The 17305-nt window shown below is 39.3% G+C and overlaps 1 protein-coding gene, 2 non-coding genes and 1 pseudogene across 3 annotated transcripts in view; 3 read left to right on the forward strand and 1 right to left on the reverse strand.

Moving 5' to 3' along the window:
* The window catches only part of TTC27 (tetratricopeptide repeat domain 27), a 186230-nt gene that overhangs the window by 157150 nt on the left and 11775 nt on the right, over nucleotides 1-17305 (reverse strand). Inside the window, exons 5-6 of the mRNA XM_049652326.1 lie at nucleotides 15242-15344; nucleotides 3047-3211 (exon numbers count right to left, since the gene is read on the reverse strand). Coding sequence (XP_049508283.1) covers nucleotides 3047-3211; nucleotides 15242-15344 — 268 coding nt within the window. The remainder of the gene's footprint in view (nucleotides 1-3046; nucleotides 3212-15241; nucleotides 15345-17305) is intronic.
* LOC125937840 (small Cajal body-specific RNA 17) lies at nucleotides 3326-3465 on the forward strand. Its single transcript, XR_007462527.1, has one exon. It is a non-coding gene; the product is annotated as a small Cajal body-specific RNA 17 (non-coding RNA).
* Nucleotides 3545-3627, forward strand: LOC125937833 (small Cajal body-specific RNA 18). The gene has a single exon (XR_007462520.1). It is a non-coding gene; the product is annotated as a small Cajal body-specific RNA 18 (non-coding RNA).
* LOC125937550 (cytochrome c oxidase assembly protein COX20, mitochondrial-like) lies at nucleotides 5830-6710 on the forward strand (annotated as a pseudogene).

The raw sequence follows: 17305 nt of genomic DNA on the forward strand, positions 1-17305 counted from the left end.
TCTGGCTTCATTTAACACCAACATTTTGTCCATTTTGTATCTGAAATACCTTGCTACAAGAATAGCTTTAATAGAAGCAACAGTCCTATTATCCATTCTCTGGCAAGCTTCAGATTATAAAGACCCTTGACCATAATGACCCGTCTAAGAAGTCTAGATTTTATCCTGCAATGAATCTGGCCCTTTACACATGTTACATAAAAATAGCTACTGAGACGGCCTAACACAGCTCACTTTTTTATAGAAAGGCTACAGTTAAATGGAAAAAAATAATAATCTGATTCCCATTTTATATTTGTGAGTACCACATTTGTATTTTTTTAAGTTCTTCACTCTTAACTTGGAAAAAATATGAGGAACTAGCTAGTAAATATACCAGCAGTTATAGGTGACTATACAGAATACCGTGCCATTAGTTTTTAAATAGCCCAAGAAAAGCCCCCTAGGGCTGAAACATTTAAAAACATAATCTCTGAAACTAACCTCACAAGTTATATTATACATAACTATATTCTCAAATACAGACAAGACTCCAACTTACATATGGCCATCGTTCCAAAAGTTATAAGCTAGATATTTAATAATTTCCCCATACAAACAATGTAATAAAAGATGGCTAAGATCCCAGACCAGGCCACAGTCATATTTAACTCATAATGTATTTGAAAGATTTTATTGACAAGACCAGCTCAATAAGAAACATAGAAAAAAAATTTTTAACGTTTATTCATTTTTGAGAAAGAGAGACAGAGCGCAAGTGGGGGTGGGGCAGAGACAAAGAGAGACACAGAATCCGAAGCAGGTTCCAGGCTCCAAGCTGTCAGCACAGAGCTCGACGTAGGGCTTGAACCCATGAACCGTGAGATCATGACCTGAGCCGAAGTCAGACACTTAACTAATCGAGCCACCCACGCACCCCTAGAATTTTTTTTTTAATGTTTATTTTTGAAAGAGAGAGAGAGAGACAGAGAGAGAGAGAGAGAGACAGAGCATGAGCAGGGGAGGGGCGGAGAGAGAGGGAGACACAGAAACTGAAGCAGGCTCCAGGCTCTGAGCTGTCAGCACAGAACCCGACGGGGGGCTTGAACTCATGAACCGTGAGATCATGACCTGAGCCAAAGTCAGATGCTTAACGTACTGAGCCACCCAGGCGCCCCAAGAAACAAAGAATTTAGGGGCCTAGAATCGGCCTTAGGGATAACTCAGACCAAGCCCAAGAATGACAAATAAGTTCAATCACTTCAACCTTCACACACCCGTTGTCACAGCCTGGACTGCTCAGCTCAGGTTTAACAGGTATAACACATGTGCTCAACTGACCATGTCTGACTTTCATTAATGTCATCAGTACCGAATGCCAAGAATATTGTGAAAACCCAGGGATAGAGCAAGATATAAAAAGCAACTAATGTTTCTTATTTGATACTCAGAAGAAACACAGAGGTTTTTGAAGAAATTCTGTAACTTACTTGTTCATTCAACAAACATCTGAGTGCCAACTATATACCCGTGTTCTAAGGTATTGAAAAAAATAAAAGTCAAAAATTTCTGTTCTTAAGGAAAACAAGAAAACCAGGATGGAAGGTGGGTATTTACAAAACAAGGGCGATGTAAAGAGGCCACACCAAACTTGGGAGTTAGGCCAAACTTTAGGAAACCCACATTCACAAACAAATGATCAAAAAGTTCATTTGTAGGGGCACCTGGATGGCTCAGTGGTAGAGCACACAACTCTTAATCTTAGGGTCTGGAGTTCAAGTCCCACACTAGGCAGAGAGCTTACTTTTTTTTTTTTTTTTAATTTTTTTTTTTTTTAACGTTTATTTATTTTTGAGACAGAGAGAGACAGAGCATGAACAGGGGAGGGGCAGAGAGAGAGGGAGACACAGATCGGAAACAGGCTCCAGGCTCCGAGCCATCAGCCCAGAGCCCGACGCGGGGCTCAAACTCACGGACCGCGAGATCATGACCTGAGCCGAAGTCGGAGGCCCAACCGACTGAGCCACCCAGGCGCCCCGAGAGCTTACTTTTTAAAAACAAGTTCATTTGTATACTACCTGGCTGCTGTACATTACTAACATGTATCTAACCAGACTAGAAAATAGAGGAAATCTCCAGGAATAAAGAAAAGATTTCATTCCTAATTTGTTCTAAAACTATGAACTTTTAAAACACTTTTTAACGTTTATTTATTTTATTTTATTTATTTATTTATTTATTTTATTTTTTTTTTTGAGAGAGAGACAGAGTGCGAGCAGGGGAGGGGCAGAGACGGAGACTCAGAACGGGAAGAAGGCTCCAGGCTCTGAGCTGTCAGCACAGAGCCCCACACAGGGCTTGAACTCATGGACCATGAGATCATGATATGAGCTGAAGTCAGACCTCAACCGACTAAAGCCACCCAGGCACCCCTAAAACTGAATTTTTTTATTTTTAATGTTTATTTATTTTTGAGAGAGAGAGAGAGAGAGAGAAAAAGAGAGAGAGAGACAGAGTGCAAGCAGGGGAGGCAAAGACAGAGAGGGAGACACAGAATCTGAAACAGGCTCCACACTCTGAGTTGTGAGCACAGAGCCTGACGCGGGGCTTGAACCCACAAACCGTGAGATCATAACCTGAGCCAAAGTCAAATGCTCAACCAACTGAGCCACCCAAGTGCCCCTAAAACTATGAATTTTTACAATAAATTCTTGGGGCGCCTGGGTGGTTCAGTTGTTTAAGCATCCAACTCTTGGTCTCAGCTCAGATCATGATCTCAGGGTCATGAAGTCCCACATCAGACTCTGCTCTGAACGTGCAGCCTCCTCAAGATTCTGTCTTTCTCTCTCTCCCTCACTCTGCCCCTCTCACACTCGCACTCTGTCTCTCTCTAAAATTAAAAGAGAAAAAAATAATGAAATAAAATAAAATCTTTAAAATCTATTTTTATAAAGCAAAGAACAGAACATAAAAAATCAAATACAACCAAACAAGACAGCCAAACTGCCAATGTAATAGTTTCATCACAAAAATAAATTAATAACCCACAAAAAGTAACAAGTCTTACCTGTCAAATCAATTTGTAATTTGCTGATGTCTTTAGCAATGTGGAACTGATCCTTTGCTTTTGCATATTCATAATAATATAAAAATATATATGCACATTCCAGATGGAACTGAATAGCCAAATACGGACCGGAATCATCTACAAACAGATCTTCTTGTTTCGTCACTGAAAGACATGAGATGAAACATTAAAAACTATGATGAGTTGGCAGGCGGGGGCAGGAGGAATTGGGGAGGTTGGCATCTGAGGGAGTGTAGTAAGTGTCTTAGGGCAGGGACGCCCCGGAGTCCCCGATTTAGCCGCTCATGAGCTCGTGGTATTTTCCTTACATGATCAGGCTCCATTGCTGGTGATGCCACTAGCCTGGAGCCTGAAAAGATTATGAAAATGTGTCTGGCAAAGTGGGACTGGGGACCGGGGGCCAGGAGAATAGGGGCAGCATGTAGGCTGGAGATGATGGAGCTTTAGGAAGGCCTCTGCCACTGTAAGTGTGAGCCCTGGTCAATGATGACGTGACCACTGCACAATCTGAGTTCTAGGAACCAGGTGATGGAGTGTGTGCTGAGAGCTGACTGTGAGACGGGGGGGGGGGGGGGGGGGGGGTAACTATGATGAAAATAACAATCTATGATTAAGTAAAATGAGTAAAATGTTGAGTCCACAGTATGCGAAGTATACATTTGCATATTCCCTGCTCTTAAAGATGAGGAACGCAGATATAAAAATAGTTCACAGCTAGCATTCTCTCAGCACTCACATGTTGCAAGAACAAAGCTAAGGACATTGCATACATCCATCCTTTATTCCACAGGATCCTAGGAAATACAATTTATAAATCTGCTCTAATTTTAGACTGCTTGTCTTACTCATGCTATAAAAGAATATGGCAATGCAAGGTGAAGATACAAAGTACCAAATGAATCTACAAATAAACATCACAGAAAATCTAATGAAGAGCTCAGCTTACAGACTGTTTGCCTCATAATGAATGTAGAAATTCTCCCTTCAAAGGAGAAAGACACACATAGATACAGATGACTATATGAATACCAAATAGAGAATGAATATTAGCTTAGCAGTCAGATTAGGATTTATTTCTCTGAATACCGTAGCTGAATAGACGGGAGGATAATAACCTGATAACAAGGTGTCTGGAACAAAATGACTGTCAAAATTAATCATATATAATAAAGAGGCTAGTTGACACACACCAGAGTGCAGGAGGTGTCCACAGGTCACCTGAGCCACACCTCTACAGCACCCCTGACAAACTACCCCTCACAAAGGCTTCCAGTAGTGGGTTAGTCAGCATTCCACAAGAATTAATGCATAAATAATGTTAAAATAATATTAACACTGTACCTTAATTGTACTTCAATTAAAAAAAAGAATTTTAGGGGCATCTGGCTGACTCAGTTAGTGGAGCAGGTGACTCTTGATGTCTGGGTTGTGAGTTCCAGCCCCACTTTGGGGGTAGAGATTACTTAATAAACTTATAAAAAAAGATTTTTAAAATATTTTAAAGAATTAATGCATAATAAATGAATAGAAAATACACTTCCAGTGTCCAAAGATGGAGAATCAGTTTTCTATTATTCAAGCTGAAAGGGAAGTGATACATACTGAATGCCATCTCAGCCTAGTACTAGGTATATATTGTGTTATAATTCTCACAATGATGTCTTTGAGGCTGACACTATCCCCACTTAATTCATTAAAAAATTAAACTCAGGAGCACCCAGGTGGCTCAGTTGGTTGAGCATCCAACACTTGATTTTGGCTGAGGTCATGATCCCAGGGTCGAGGGATCAAGCCCCCTGTCGGGCTCCATGCCGAGCATGGAGCCTGCTTAACATTCTCTCTCTCCTTCTGCCCCTTCCCTGCGTATGTGCACGTGCAAGCTCTCTCTCTCTCAAATAAAAAAAATATAGAAACGAAAAGAAAACTGAACTTAGATAGCTTACTCACTCGTCACCTCAGTTGTTAAGTGGCAAAGCCATAATGTGAATCCACACTTATTGGAAAAAACAGGGGTGAGGGGGGAGTTGGCAGAATGAATATAGAGGTGATGTTACACAACCCAACCTCCTTCATCACCTAGTTATCTGACAAACACTTAGAGCTAAGAAACAGATATCTTTTATTTTACTCTGAACCAAAATTAAAATGAGTCTGAAGAGGTGTTTTTCTATATACTGCCAGTCCTTTTTAAAGAGATTCTCTGGACTCGGAGAGTAAGCAGAGATGTACATGTGTTACTTTAAAAGACAGACAGGCATCCAAACATGAATTTCTCGCAACGAAACTCCATCAGATTTCTTCCACACAAACCAAACTCAAGAAAAGCAGGAAATGATGATATTCAGTGCTCTTAGTGCTTTTTATTAATTTTTTTCCGTCTATCTGCCCACTATTCCTGAGTGTCTAGCCATTTTTCTCAGAAATACAATAACCTTCTATCATCTTAGCACAGTTCACAAGTGACACAATTTTCCTTAGTTGTCAACAGTAAAGTAATTTTCCCTTAAGGTTCTGGATGCAATATATATCAAGGGATGTAAAACTTGGCCAAGCTTTTTAAAAACCTCTCAATAACCACAGAAAGGCCATTTCTGCATGTAAGTAGACTTATGACATTGTGATAGACCATGTAAGTCTAGGGAAGGCTGTCAAATTTAAACTGTCCTAATAACACATAATTAAGTCACATAAATGCCCAAAGCTGATTGTCTGTATCTATCTTCCCTCCTACCTACCTATCTACCTGTGTGTATTCAGGTGGATATTAGAGTAATTGGCTTTCATCTTCTACTTCTTCTGTAGCTCATATATTCAGGGGTCAAAGACTGTTCAATAAAAATAGGAAGACAAGCCATGGTTTTTTGTTTTGGGGGTGTTTTTTTTTTTTTTTAAGAATTAGTTTAATCTTTAAATTCCAACAGCATGACCAATTACTTTCCCAATAAAAACACCTTTAAAAAGCTAGATTTAGGGGCGCCTGGGTGGCTCAGTCGGTTAAGCGTCCGACTTTGGCTCAGGTCATGATCTCACGGTTCATGAGTTCAAGCCCCGCGTCAGGTTCTGTGCTGACAGCTCAGAGCCTGGAGCCTGCTTCAGATTCTGTGTCTCCCTCTCTCTCTCTCTCTGCCCCTCCCCTGCTCATGCTCTGTCTCTCTCTGTCTCAAAAATAAATAAAACATTAAAAAAAATTTTTTAAAGCTAGATTTAAAGTCTGGACTTAAAATGTTTAATAGACAGTGCAGGCCAGGGAGGGCCGCAGTCATATACCAGAACTCATGGCTACAGGGCCAGAGCCGAGGGAACCCACCACAGGAAAGCCCTTTAAGATCCTAGGAATTTTAGATGCCGAAAACATTCCCTGGGCGTGGGATTCAATATTATATGAATGGCTCTTTAGAATCTGTTGTGGCTGGCCTTGGACATCTTTTGTTAACTAGTAGATTTAGGAGATAATGTGATATTGGTGTAGGAGGATTTATCTCAGTGGTTTTAGGATGCTGGTTCCATTGTAGGTATAACTATACAAGCTAAAAACCCAGGAGACAATTGCCAGAGAGAAAATTAAAAATAAGATTTTATATGAAAGTACCCACCTTGCTCCTGATCTGAAAGAAAACAAACCAATGGCAACAGCAGCAACTGAGCAAAGTCTCAAGCACAGAAAACCCAAATATAGCACATTGGAGTCAGTGTGAACAAAGCTAAGTCAGCTATATTAAACACTGTATGTACCACAGGCTTTCAATCAAGTAAATAAAGTGTGTGTAAGAATAAATAAACAAAAATAAATAAATAAACTAAAATAAATAAGATGTTTGATACCACTGTGCTGAGAAGAAAGTAAGGAATCCTCAAAGAACAAAAACTGAATGAAAACTGAACCTGAGGAATTACGCAAGCACCGAAGCCATATTCTGCCCTGAAGCTATCTACCAAACCTTAGGGACCTTAGAATTCCATTTTTATGGCTGCAAGGAACACCAAAGACAGAAGATGAGGCCTAGACCCACCCAAAGTAGCCAATCCAGCAGGAGAGTCCATTCAAAGCTGAGACCCAAATTACTGTATCTTCACTGAGAGGTTAAAAAAAGAGGTTAAGTCTGCCATGCAAAAGAGGTCAGCAAGAAAAATGGCACTGGGAGAAGGGGGAAAACAATTATCCTAAGAATCCATAACCGTAAGCCAGCCTTTACACATTTGTGACATCATGTCTAAACAGGAAAGCACTAGCCAACGCCAACTCATTTCCTCTAAAAAAAATCCTTTTCTCCCTATCTCCATACTTTGCAAGCTTATTTCCTACTGCTGCTCCTCCAGTGTTCCATCCTTCTCCTGCCTCTCTCCCTTCCTCAACAATTTCCCTCTTTTCTATCCTATGACTTTTAATAAACATCTACTGAATTATTATATATGCTTCGAATTACACCAGATCCTACAGCAAGGTTTAAGCCCTGATCTTCCCTAACAAGATATGGGGAAAAGAAGAGCTAGGAAGAGAAGACACATAACAATTACTGTGAAGTGAAATTGTATGGTACTGATCATAAATACCAAAGGGGGCATATCCCTAAGACTAGGATAGTTGAACAAACCTTTTCAGAAGGGCAGGCCTTGAAAGATGGGTAGAAATTTGGCTGCAATTCACTTCTAGACCATAAGGCTCACAAAAGAGGGGCCCACGTGAGTCTGGTTCACTGCTCTATGTACCCCCTATCATAGGTGGCCCTCAATAACTGTATTAGGAGTACTCAAATATTTAAAAACCTTTTGACAGCAACCATCAAGATGGAATCCAATGTTCTAAGGACCAGTTCCTGCCTACCTGTTCAACCTCATCACCTGCCACACAACCCACCCTCACACTCTGCTCCAGCCATTCCAAACTACCCAAATTCCCAAACCCACAGAGATGTTTCAAGTCTCTGTACTTCTCTTAATACATGTTATATACCTTTTCCAGCTTCATCTAATAAATTCTTAATTCTTCGAGAGTCAGTTCAAGCATGAGGCTCTTTGTGAAGCCTTCTCTGATCTCTCAGGTTTAGATTAACCACATCCCTTCCTATCCCCTTTATGCCCTTTTTTCTACTTGTAATTTTTGCCCTTGCCCCACTGAGTTCCTCAATATCCCTAGCACCTGGCATGGTGACTGAAACACAGCAAGCATTCTAAAAACAATTTGTATTAAATATCAAATTGAGTATAAAATATAAAGTCAAAGGTAAAACTGGGAACAATTAAAGACTTTCCTAATGCAAAAAAGGGACATGATGTAAATGGTATTTAGAAAAACCAATCCAGTACTAACATAGAGGGAGAGGGAACGAAGGCCAAGAATGAGTCTGCAAGTCAGGGACAACCCTTCAGACGTGAAATGACAGTGACAGTAGCCTTAAGTAACTGGGGGCTGGTCATATAGAAAGAAGGACAGACCTACCTTGTCATTGTCTGTTGCTCAACAGCAGTCCTGTCCAAAACATTCTCTGACAATATAAATAATCTCTAGCTGCACTGTCCAAAATGGCAGCCATTAGCTACACATGGCTTCTGAGCACTGCCAATGTGGCTAGTGAACCTGAAGAACTGAATTTTTTATGTCTTTTCTTTTACTTATTTAAATTTAAATAGTCACAGATAGCTAGTGGCTACTATATCAGCACAGCTCTGGCTAGCAGTCATAAGTGACAAAATCACAGATGTTTTTAATTAATAAAAGGAAGCACTTTGCGGCAATTACAGATACTAACAATGGAATGCATTCTCCCTCAAAGTAATTTCAGAAAGTTCCCAAGGGAAGAGGAAGTAACTCTTTTGGATACAATCTTGCAATGAATTCCAGCATTAGGATGAGTGGAGAGCCAGCCTAAGAAGAATCACATTATTTTATACCTGGAAAGGCTTCAAAGATCAGTTTACATGGAAAGAATCCTTAGTTCGGAAATCAGATGAGCTGTCTAAGTGACAGGAGAAACTAAAAGCCAGATCTTAAAACATCATATTCTGTTAATTGTCTTGATTGTGGTAATTTCACAGGTGTATACATGTGTAAAATATCGCACACTTCAAAATATGAGTAAATACTGTAGGTTAATTATTCTCCAAAAACCCATTAAAAAAAAAAAAAAGGAAAGAACACTACATGCACCAGTCTACCATCCTCTGTAAACTCTTCAGTCTTCAGTTCTATCTCATAAGAGTGGTTGTGAGGAATAAACTAGTTCATATACTTAAAGAGTACAGGGCTTGGTACAGAGCTAGCACTGTAGAAATGTGAACTGCATTATCCTTATCAGATACTAGAATTCTGCCCTACTGACCAGTTGCAGAAATATAATGGAAAGAAGAGTGGGAGGGATTTGGAGTTACAAACTCTACATCATAGGTCTGGCTCTTGGGCAATTTGAGTCACAAGTCTTTGTAAAATGAGTTAGTTAGCTGAACAAAATAATCTCTAAAGGGCCTTTCCAAACTAAAGATTTCGGACATGGCCTAGGATAAGAGTGGTAGGAATGGATGTACATGGGACCCTTAAGGAAGAACTGGTAAGATTTAAGAACTGGCTAGATGCACAGTATCATGGAAAACAATGAGTCAATTATGAACACACAGTTTCAAGCTTTGGATGACTCAAGGTTTAAGTAAAGAAAGGAACATGTCAACTCAGATGTATATTATTTTAATAAACCTGTAGGTTCTCCATGGAAATGAATATTCATGACCTTCTGGATACAAATGTCAACTAGTACATTTAAAATGTGTGCTAAAACCAAAGTCTCTTCTTAAAAGATTATTTTAAGGCTATTTTAAAATGAAATTCCTACAGATAGTTATAATATGTTTAGTATATTTAATAACACTCATTGCAAAGTATCAATTTTTTTTTTTAAATCAATGCACTCATCAGTCACCAAGAGATTAATCTTTTGATCAGCTCTTTTGATGAGGAAACAACTTAACCCGAGAGTTACAGAGTTGCCTATAGATGTTATAGCAGAACTCCCGGACAAAGCATTTCAAACTTTTCTCTTACACACGAACTTCTTCATAAACTCAATTTCGAAGAGCTAAACTGCAATATTACATCTCATGCACTATATCAAATGCATTTTTGGTATACGCTCCCACAATAAATGGTTGTGTGTGCATCTAAGCCATCTTTTAGAGAATCATGGGTTTCATTGGTGTGACATCAAAAAGAGTGCCTAGATCACACTAAAGAGCATACTTTGCAAGACTCTAACTTACTCATTTCATACATGTGATCAGTCCAGCAAAGTTCTGCTGACAGTGTGATGGGCTCTATTCCACTACACTGTACTGATGTCACATTCCTGGACAAAAATATAACGACCACAGTTGTTCATGAAATCCTCACTTATGTTTCATAGACTGAAAAAAATCCTGCCAACTTTTTGATGATCCTTCAAGGGCAACATTTCAAATATAATATCCTTCTCTGGACACTGAGTAATATTTCAGTTGTAACTGACTGCTCGGTCAACATTTGGGTCAAATCCCAGAACAAAACATTTTTTTAAATAAAATTGTTTATGAAATGTTGCAGTTGAAGACTATGTGCAGACCTACTTAAACATAGCCAAAATGGACGAATTTATGACTAGATAAAATGAAAAATGTCGTTGATTAGCCTAGAATGGCAACATAAAAAATGCTTAGTTGTAAGGCAAAGTAAATGATATGCTGAAATATATTGCAGAAAAGAATCAAGACCACTTGGGGAATGAGTCACTTACAAGTCATATTTTCCAGATCTTAGTTAACCCTTTCTGTTTGGAAACTTAATTTTACCCCACAGAATAGAATTCTCTCTAAAACACATCATATGGTCCTTCCTTTTTAAAATGGCACATAACGCAGGGGGTGGAGGGTGCCTGGGTGGCTCAGTCGGTTGAGCATCCAAGTCTTGATTTCAGCTCAGGTCATGATCCCAGGGTCTTGGGATCAAGCCCTGCCTCAGGCTCTGCACCTAGCATGGAGCCTGCTTAAGATTCTCTCTCTCTCCCTCTGTCCCTCTTCCCCACTGTGCACTCACTCTCTCTTTCTCTCTCTCTAAATTAAAAAAAAATAATAAAATAAAATGGCACTTAAGGAATGCTACTTTTTCTTTTCTTAATAATTAATAATTATGAACATTAGTCACTGTGCTGTGATAAAAAACGTAGCCATAAATGCAAGTTTATATAATATAGGAATAAGGGAAGAAATGTGACTTTCGCTATAACAACTGCATCAAATTCGATTTCCCATAAAAAGAAAAAACAACTCCTAGTGACACCTTTTTTGTTCACTTTTTGTTAACCAGTTTTCCATAAAAGTATAATGAAGCACAGGAAACCGTATAATATCCTAAGTAGTGTAATGTAATTACCTTTCTACAAAATTAAACAGTGGGCTGAATCCTGATGCCATCTTACTTCAAATGCTCTCACTATCCTCTGGAAAAGGCAACTTTTTCTCCCCATAATTATCGATGATGTTAAAGTCACCCTTGCCTTTCAAAACTTTACCCAATTTCATAAATTAGAAGCTCACCCCCCCTTCTTCCTTTGCACTATGTTCATTTATGGAGTATACCTCACGTCATGTCAAAAATATGCAATGGCATGAATGGGGGAGACTCAGTCTACACAGTTTTCATTTTACTGAATACAGAGGAAAAGATGTCTGCTAAATGGGGCGTCAGGTATTCATTTTCTCCAAGGTTCACTCTGTATTCATTTTGAAGAGAACTCCACCTTTAGGCAATGTTATTAGGAGAGATTCAAAGTCCATATGGCATCTGGGTAGGATCAATTTTTCTCCTAACTGCTGTAATATTCCTTTTTTTTTTTTTTTTTTTTTTAAGTAGGCTCCACACCCATCATGGAGCCCAAGGTGGGACTTGAACTCAAGACCTTGAGATCAAGGCTTGAACTGAGTTCAAGAGTCAGATGTTTAACCGACTGAGCCACCCAGGCGCACCTGTGATATTCTACTTTTTGAAAAACTCTTGTACAGAAGTTAAGTCAGATAAAAGTTGCTACTGAAATGGAGAACAGATGGAGTTCTAAAAGTGCATGTAGAAAGGCCTCAATAAACCTTAACTGTTCTTATTCAACAAATATGTACTAATTATTTACTATTTTCCAGGCACTATGCTAAGTAGAAAGAAGCTTAAAAACAAACAAAACAAACAAACAAACAAACAAAAACAGCTCTCAAGGACCTCCAGTCTAGAGAATCTATAGTCTTGGTTCAGTAGGCTAAATCTGCTCATAAAAATCTTTTATAATCCAAAAGCATTAAACCAAAACTATTGGTCAGAAAAAGCGAGAGTCTGTTTTTCAGTTCTGTTACTTAAGAAATACCATGGTATAGGGGTGCCTGGGTAGCTCAATCAGTTGAGCATCTGACTTTGGCTCAGGTCATGATCTCATGGTTCATGAATTCCAGCCCCATGTCAGTCCCACTGCTGTCAGCACAGAGCTGGCTTGGGAGCCTCTGACCCCTTCTCTCTCTGCCCCTCTCCTGCTCACACTCTCTCTCTCAAAAATAAACGTTAAAAAAAAAAAGAAAGAAAGAAAAGAATTACCATTGTACAGAAAAGTAAACTCCTTACATGTAATAAAACAACTAATCTATCATATGTCAGGTTTAAATCCCATAGCAGAATATATATATATATATATATATATATATATATATATATACACACATACAAAATTTGATTTAACATGCCCTTGCTTGTTTCATAGCCTTGCATTACCTAAAGTCCTGAAAGAATATAAATGGTCTAAGTCTCAGTTGGCATACACAATATAAATGAATCAATTATCATACTGACTGAATATTTTCCTTACTTTCTCCTTTTGAATAATGTACAGATGTTCATTTTATCTAAGATTAGCATATGCTTATGTATTTCTATCCTAAAATAACAACAACAAAATTGAGACATTAATTTCAACTAAATTACCTAGCTTAGTAGTATTTACTGCTGCACAAACTAACATTCTCTCCACTGTATTCTGGCCTAGCTTGTTACTACATAGAGGTACCCTTGAAGGAAACAGACTCCAGAAAGGTGTGGGAGCTTCTTGTAATGACATATGCACACATGTTAAGAGTCGTTTTATGCCTTCATGAGTGTGCTACTCCACCAAGTACAGATCACTGCTTCTCCACCCAGAGTGACGAAAACCACCGCTTCCCCCCCATGGCCCTCCTTATCCAAGGGGGACAGGTCCCAGGGCCCCAGTGGATGTGAGAAACCACAGTAGAACCAAGCCCTTTTCTCTCCCTCAAAATATCTTACTGTACTGTGCTCACCCTCCTTTGTGGTGATGTGAGATGATAAAATGCCGGTGTGATGAGAGGAAGTAAGGTGCCTGACGCAGGCATCGTGATGTAGCATTAGGCTTCTTCTAACCTTCTGACAATTGGTCAGAAGGAGGATTATCTACTTCCAGGCCGCAGATGACTGCAAGTAACCGAAACCATTGAGATGGACACCACGGAGAAGGGAGAGTACTGTTCACACATACACACATGTGCACGTACTCACGCCATACATACTCTTGTTATGGTGAAAGGACCACGGGCTTTGGAATCAGACACACCGAAGGTCAAACCCCTTCTCTGTAACTCCGAAGTCTGTAACCAAGTCCAAGTTCATCTGTGTTCAAGTGTTCCTTCACTACAAGAGAATCTGTTTTTGTTTTGATTTGTTTGGCAACTTTTGCTAAGAAGAATCATTCCAAAAGCCCAGGGAAACCAAGTATCAAGGTACCCAAGATTTTTCTCTTTTCAAAATGCTTCCCTAGTAATGCAAATTGGTGCAGCCACTCTGGAAAGCAGTGTGGAGGTTCCTCAGAAAATTAAAAATAGACCTACCCTATGACCCAGCAATAGCACTGCTAGGAATTTATCCAAGGGATACAGGAGTACTGATGCATAGGGGCACTTGTACCCCAATGTTTATAGCAGCACTCTCAACAATAGCCAAATTATGGAAAGAGCCTAAATGTCCATCAACTGATGAATGGATAAAGAAATTGTGGTTTATATACACAATGGAATACTACGTGGCAATGAGAAAAAATGAAATATGGCCTTTTGTAGCAACGTGGATGGAACTGGAGAGTGTGATGCTAAGTGAAATAAGCCATACAGAGAAAGACAGATACCATATGGTTTCACTCTTATGTGGATCCTGAGAAACGTAACAGAAACCCATGGGGGAGGGGAAGGAAAAAAAAAAAAAAAGAGGTTAGAGTGGGAGAGAGCCAAAGCATAAGAGACTGTTAAAAACTGAGAACAAACTGAGGGTTGATGGGGGGTGGGAGGGAGGGGAGGGTGGGTGATGGGTATTGAGGAGGGCACCTTTTGGGATGAGCACTGGGTGTTGTATGGAAACCAATTTGACAGTAAATTTCACATATTAAAAAATAAAAAAAATAAAAATAAATAAAATAAAATAAAAAATAAAAAAATAAAAAAATAAAAATGCTTCCCTAGGAAACCTGCAAGGTATGTGTAGCAAAGGCAGTGGGAGGCACTGACAGAGGTGTGTGGTTTCTACTTTCATTTATATTTTAGGTACTTTTGTACATGCATATTCCGTATTATAATAAAAAATAATACAAAATGTAAAAATGTCTCTCCACCTATTGCCATCCTTAGGAAAATGTATTTTCTACTAAATGTGAAAAAAAAAAAGGCTTTCTTCATGTACTCAATAGGACAGAGGATAAATAATTTTCTATTTTGCATGTCATTTGGCACAATTTACTCCAACTCATTAATGAAGGAAGTTTTTTTAAACAAAGAAAGTTTGCATTTGTTTCCAAAGAGGCTTCTCAGATTAAAACACAGACAAAATATTAAAATACTTGTAAGCCACTTGTGATAAAATCATGGCAACCTACATAAAACAAATCACTTTCTAAATAGGTAATATAAATTACAATGATGACCTCTTTTTAAATTCAAAGGTGAAAAGAAATTGTATAATCTGACACCCTAATAATTTGTGATATTCCACATCCAGAAGTAAAGGGGAGAAAAAGAAACCCCCTCAACCAAGAAGTTACTATTACCTGTAAAAAACTAAACTAAAAAGGAATATCTCAGCCAAGAACTTCATGCCCGCATCAAACAAAATCTGCTACATACCTTCCCCGATACAGTCTCCGGCAAGAGCAAAGAGCTGCGGTGAGCGCTCCTCCAACAACTGCTGGTGAATACTCACACACCTCAAAGTCCACCATGGCAAGCTCTAGGGAAAAAAAGAACCATGTAAACTGACAGTAAAGGCCCCTCTGGAAAACAATTTTTCCACTAACTGAAATTAGCGTTTAGAATTTTTTTTAACATTTGCAAAATTAAACTTACTCTTCGACAAACTTATCCACCCACTGCTCTGTCTTTGATGATGATACTCACATCAGCTTCTCCCTCTTTCGCAAGAACCCCTCTGCTCCATTCTCTCAGAGCCTGTATTTTAAATCAGCTGGGCTTCGTGATGCCGTTTAGAACTTACGACCTCGTCCTTTAAAACGTCTGCTGCTGTCAGCACCCTTCTCCTCCATGGCACCCCCTCAGCGCCATAAACCAGGCAGCAACTCGCCCAGGAGAACTCCAGCAAGAACCTCCCAGAGGCAGGGAGTGCGGTGGGCATAGGGGGGTGGTGATGTTTTCTCTGCTCTGAACTTCTAGCGTATTATTTGTACTACCTCCTTTGCAAACACAGTCCACTGATTCACGTAGGTCATCCCTAGCTTTCAGTGTCGCCCACCATCTACCCAATAAGAAATCACGTCCTGCCCATCTCTAGGTCCTCCTCAGAGCAATATATTTTACACAAACTACACTGCAAAGAATACCCTGCATTCAAATATTCCCCAAAACTAAGAAAATCCCTTCCACACCCGGCGAGACCCTTCCATGAAGCCTTCTCCCACGAGTGTGGCACATATTAGTCTCTCCCTTCTCTGAACTTCTACACTGTTCCTAGAAGTTAGCACTGCATCAGGTGCTTGTTTTTCAAGAGTATAACTCTACCTGGTCCAAACATTCTTGAGGATAGAGACTGAATTTCATATAGTGTCTTGACTGTGGCTGAGAACACAGTAGGTTTTTCTCTATTGTCTGATGCTGTTCTCACTTGATCACTATTTCAAAAAAACTTGATCCTTGGGGCGCCTGGGTGGCTCAGTTGGTTGGGCATCTGACTCCTGGCTTAGGCTCAGGTCAAGATCTTATGGTTTGTGAGTATGAACCCCGGATCAGGCTCTGCACTGACAGAATAGAGCCTGCCTGGAATTCTGTCTCTCGCTCTCCCTCTGCCCCTCCCCCCCCATGCTGTCTCTCTCTAAAATAAACATTAAAAAAATAATAAAAATAAAAATAACTTGCTCCTTATTAAAAAAGAAAAAAACAGAAAGAAAACAACAAACAACAAAAAGCCAATACAATAGCATGTACAGTGAAGAGTGAAAGTCTCTCTTCAGCTGACTCAGTGCCATTCTCCTCCCCTGGAAAAATCCATGACAAAGGCTTATAACCTTCTGGATCTTCCACTATGCATATATGAGTGTATGTGTACATGTGTGAAGAGTGTATGGGTGAGTTTGCAAGTAAGAAGTATTAAATATTTTTGATAGGTTCATTAAAATATTAAGTATGACCATGCACTGAATCATCTAAATTAAATATTATAACTATGCTATTTTGAATATACTGCATGAAAGTATAAGAAATTAATTTTTCCTTTTTTTTTTTTTAAAGCAGTATCTACTGGGGCACCAGGGTGGCTCAGTCAGTTAAGCATCCTACTCTTGATGTTGGCCCAGGTCATGATCTCACAGTTTGTGGATCGAGCCCTGCATGGGTTTGGGTTCTGCACTGATAAAGCATGGAGCCTGCTTAGGATTCTCTCTCCCTCTCTCTGCCCCTCCCCAGCTCACTTTCTCTCTCTCTCTCTCTCTCTCAAAATAAATAAACATTTTAAAAAATAAATAAAAGCAACATCTACTAATAGAAGATCATGCTTAACTATCAAAAGCATCTTTTTTTTTAACTTGAACTTAATGTCTTCATTTGATTAAGGGGTAAACTGCCTGGTTTCCCTCCTACACTGCTCCACAGCACATTGCTCCAACAATGGTGTGGTCACAAATGAATTTTGATTCTGTAACAAAATCCTTCTTAATTACTGATGCTGTTTCCTTAGTCCCT

Source organism: Panthera uncia (assembly GCF_023721935.1).
Source record: "Panthera uncia isolate 11264 chromosome A3 unlocalized genomic scaffold, Puncia_PCG_1.0 HiC_scaffold_12, whole genome shotgun sequence".
Taxonomy (NCBI): domain Eukaryota; kingdom Metazoa; phylum Chordata; class Mammalia; order Carnivora; family Felidae; genus Panthera; species Panthera uncia.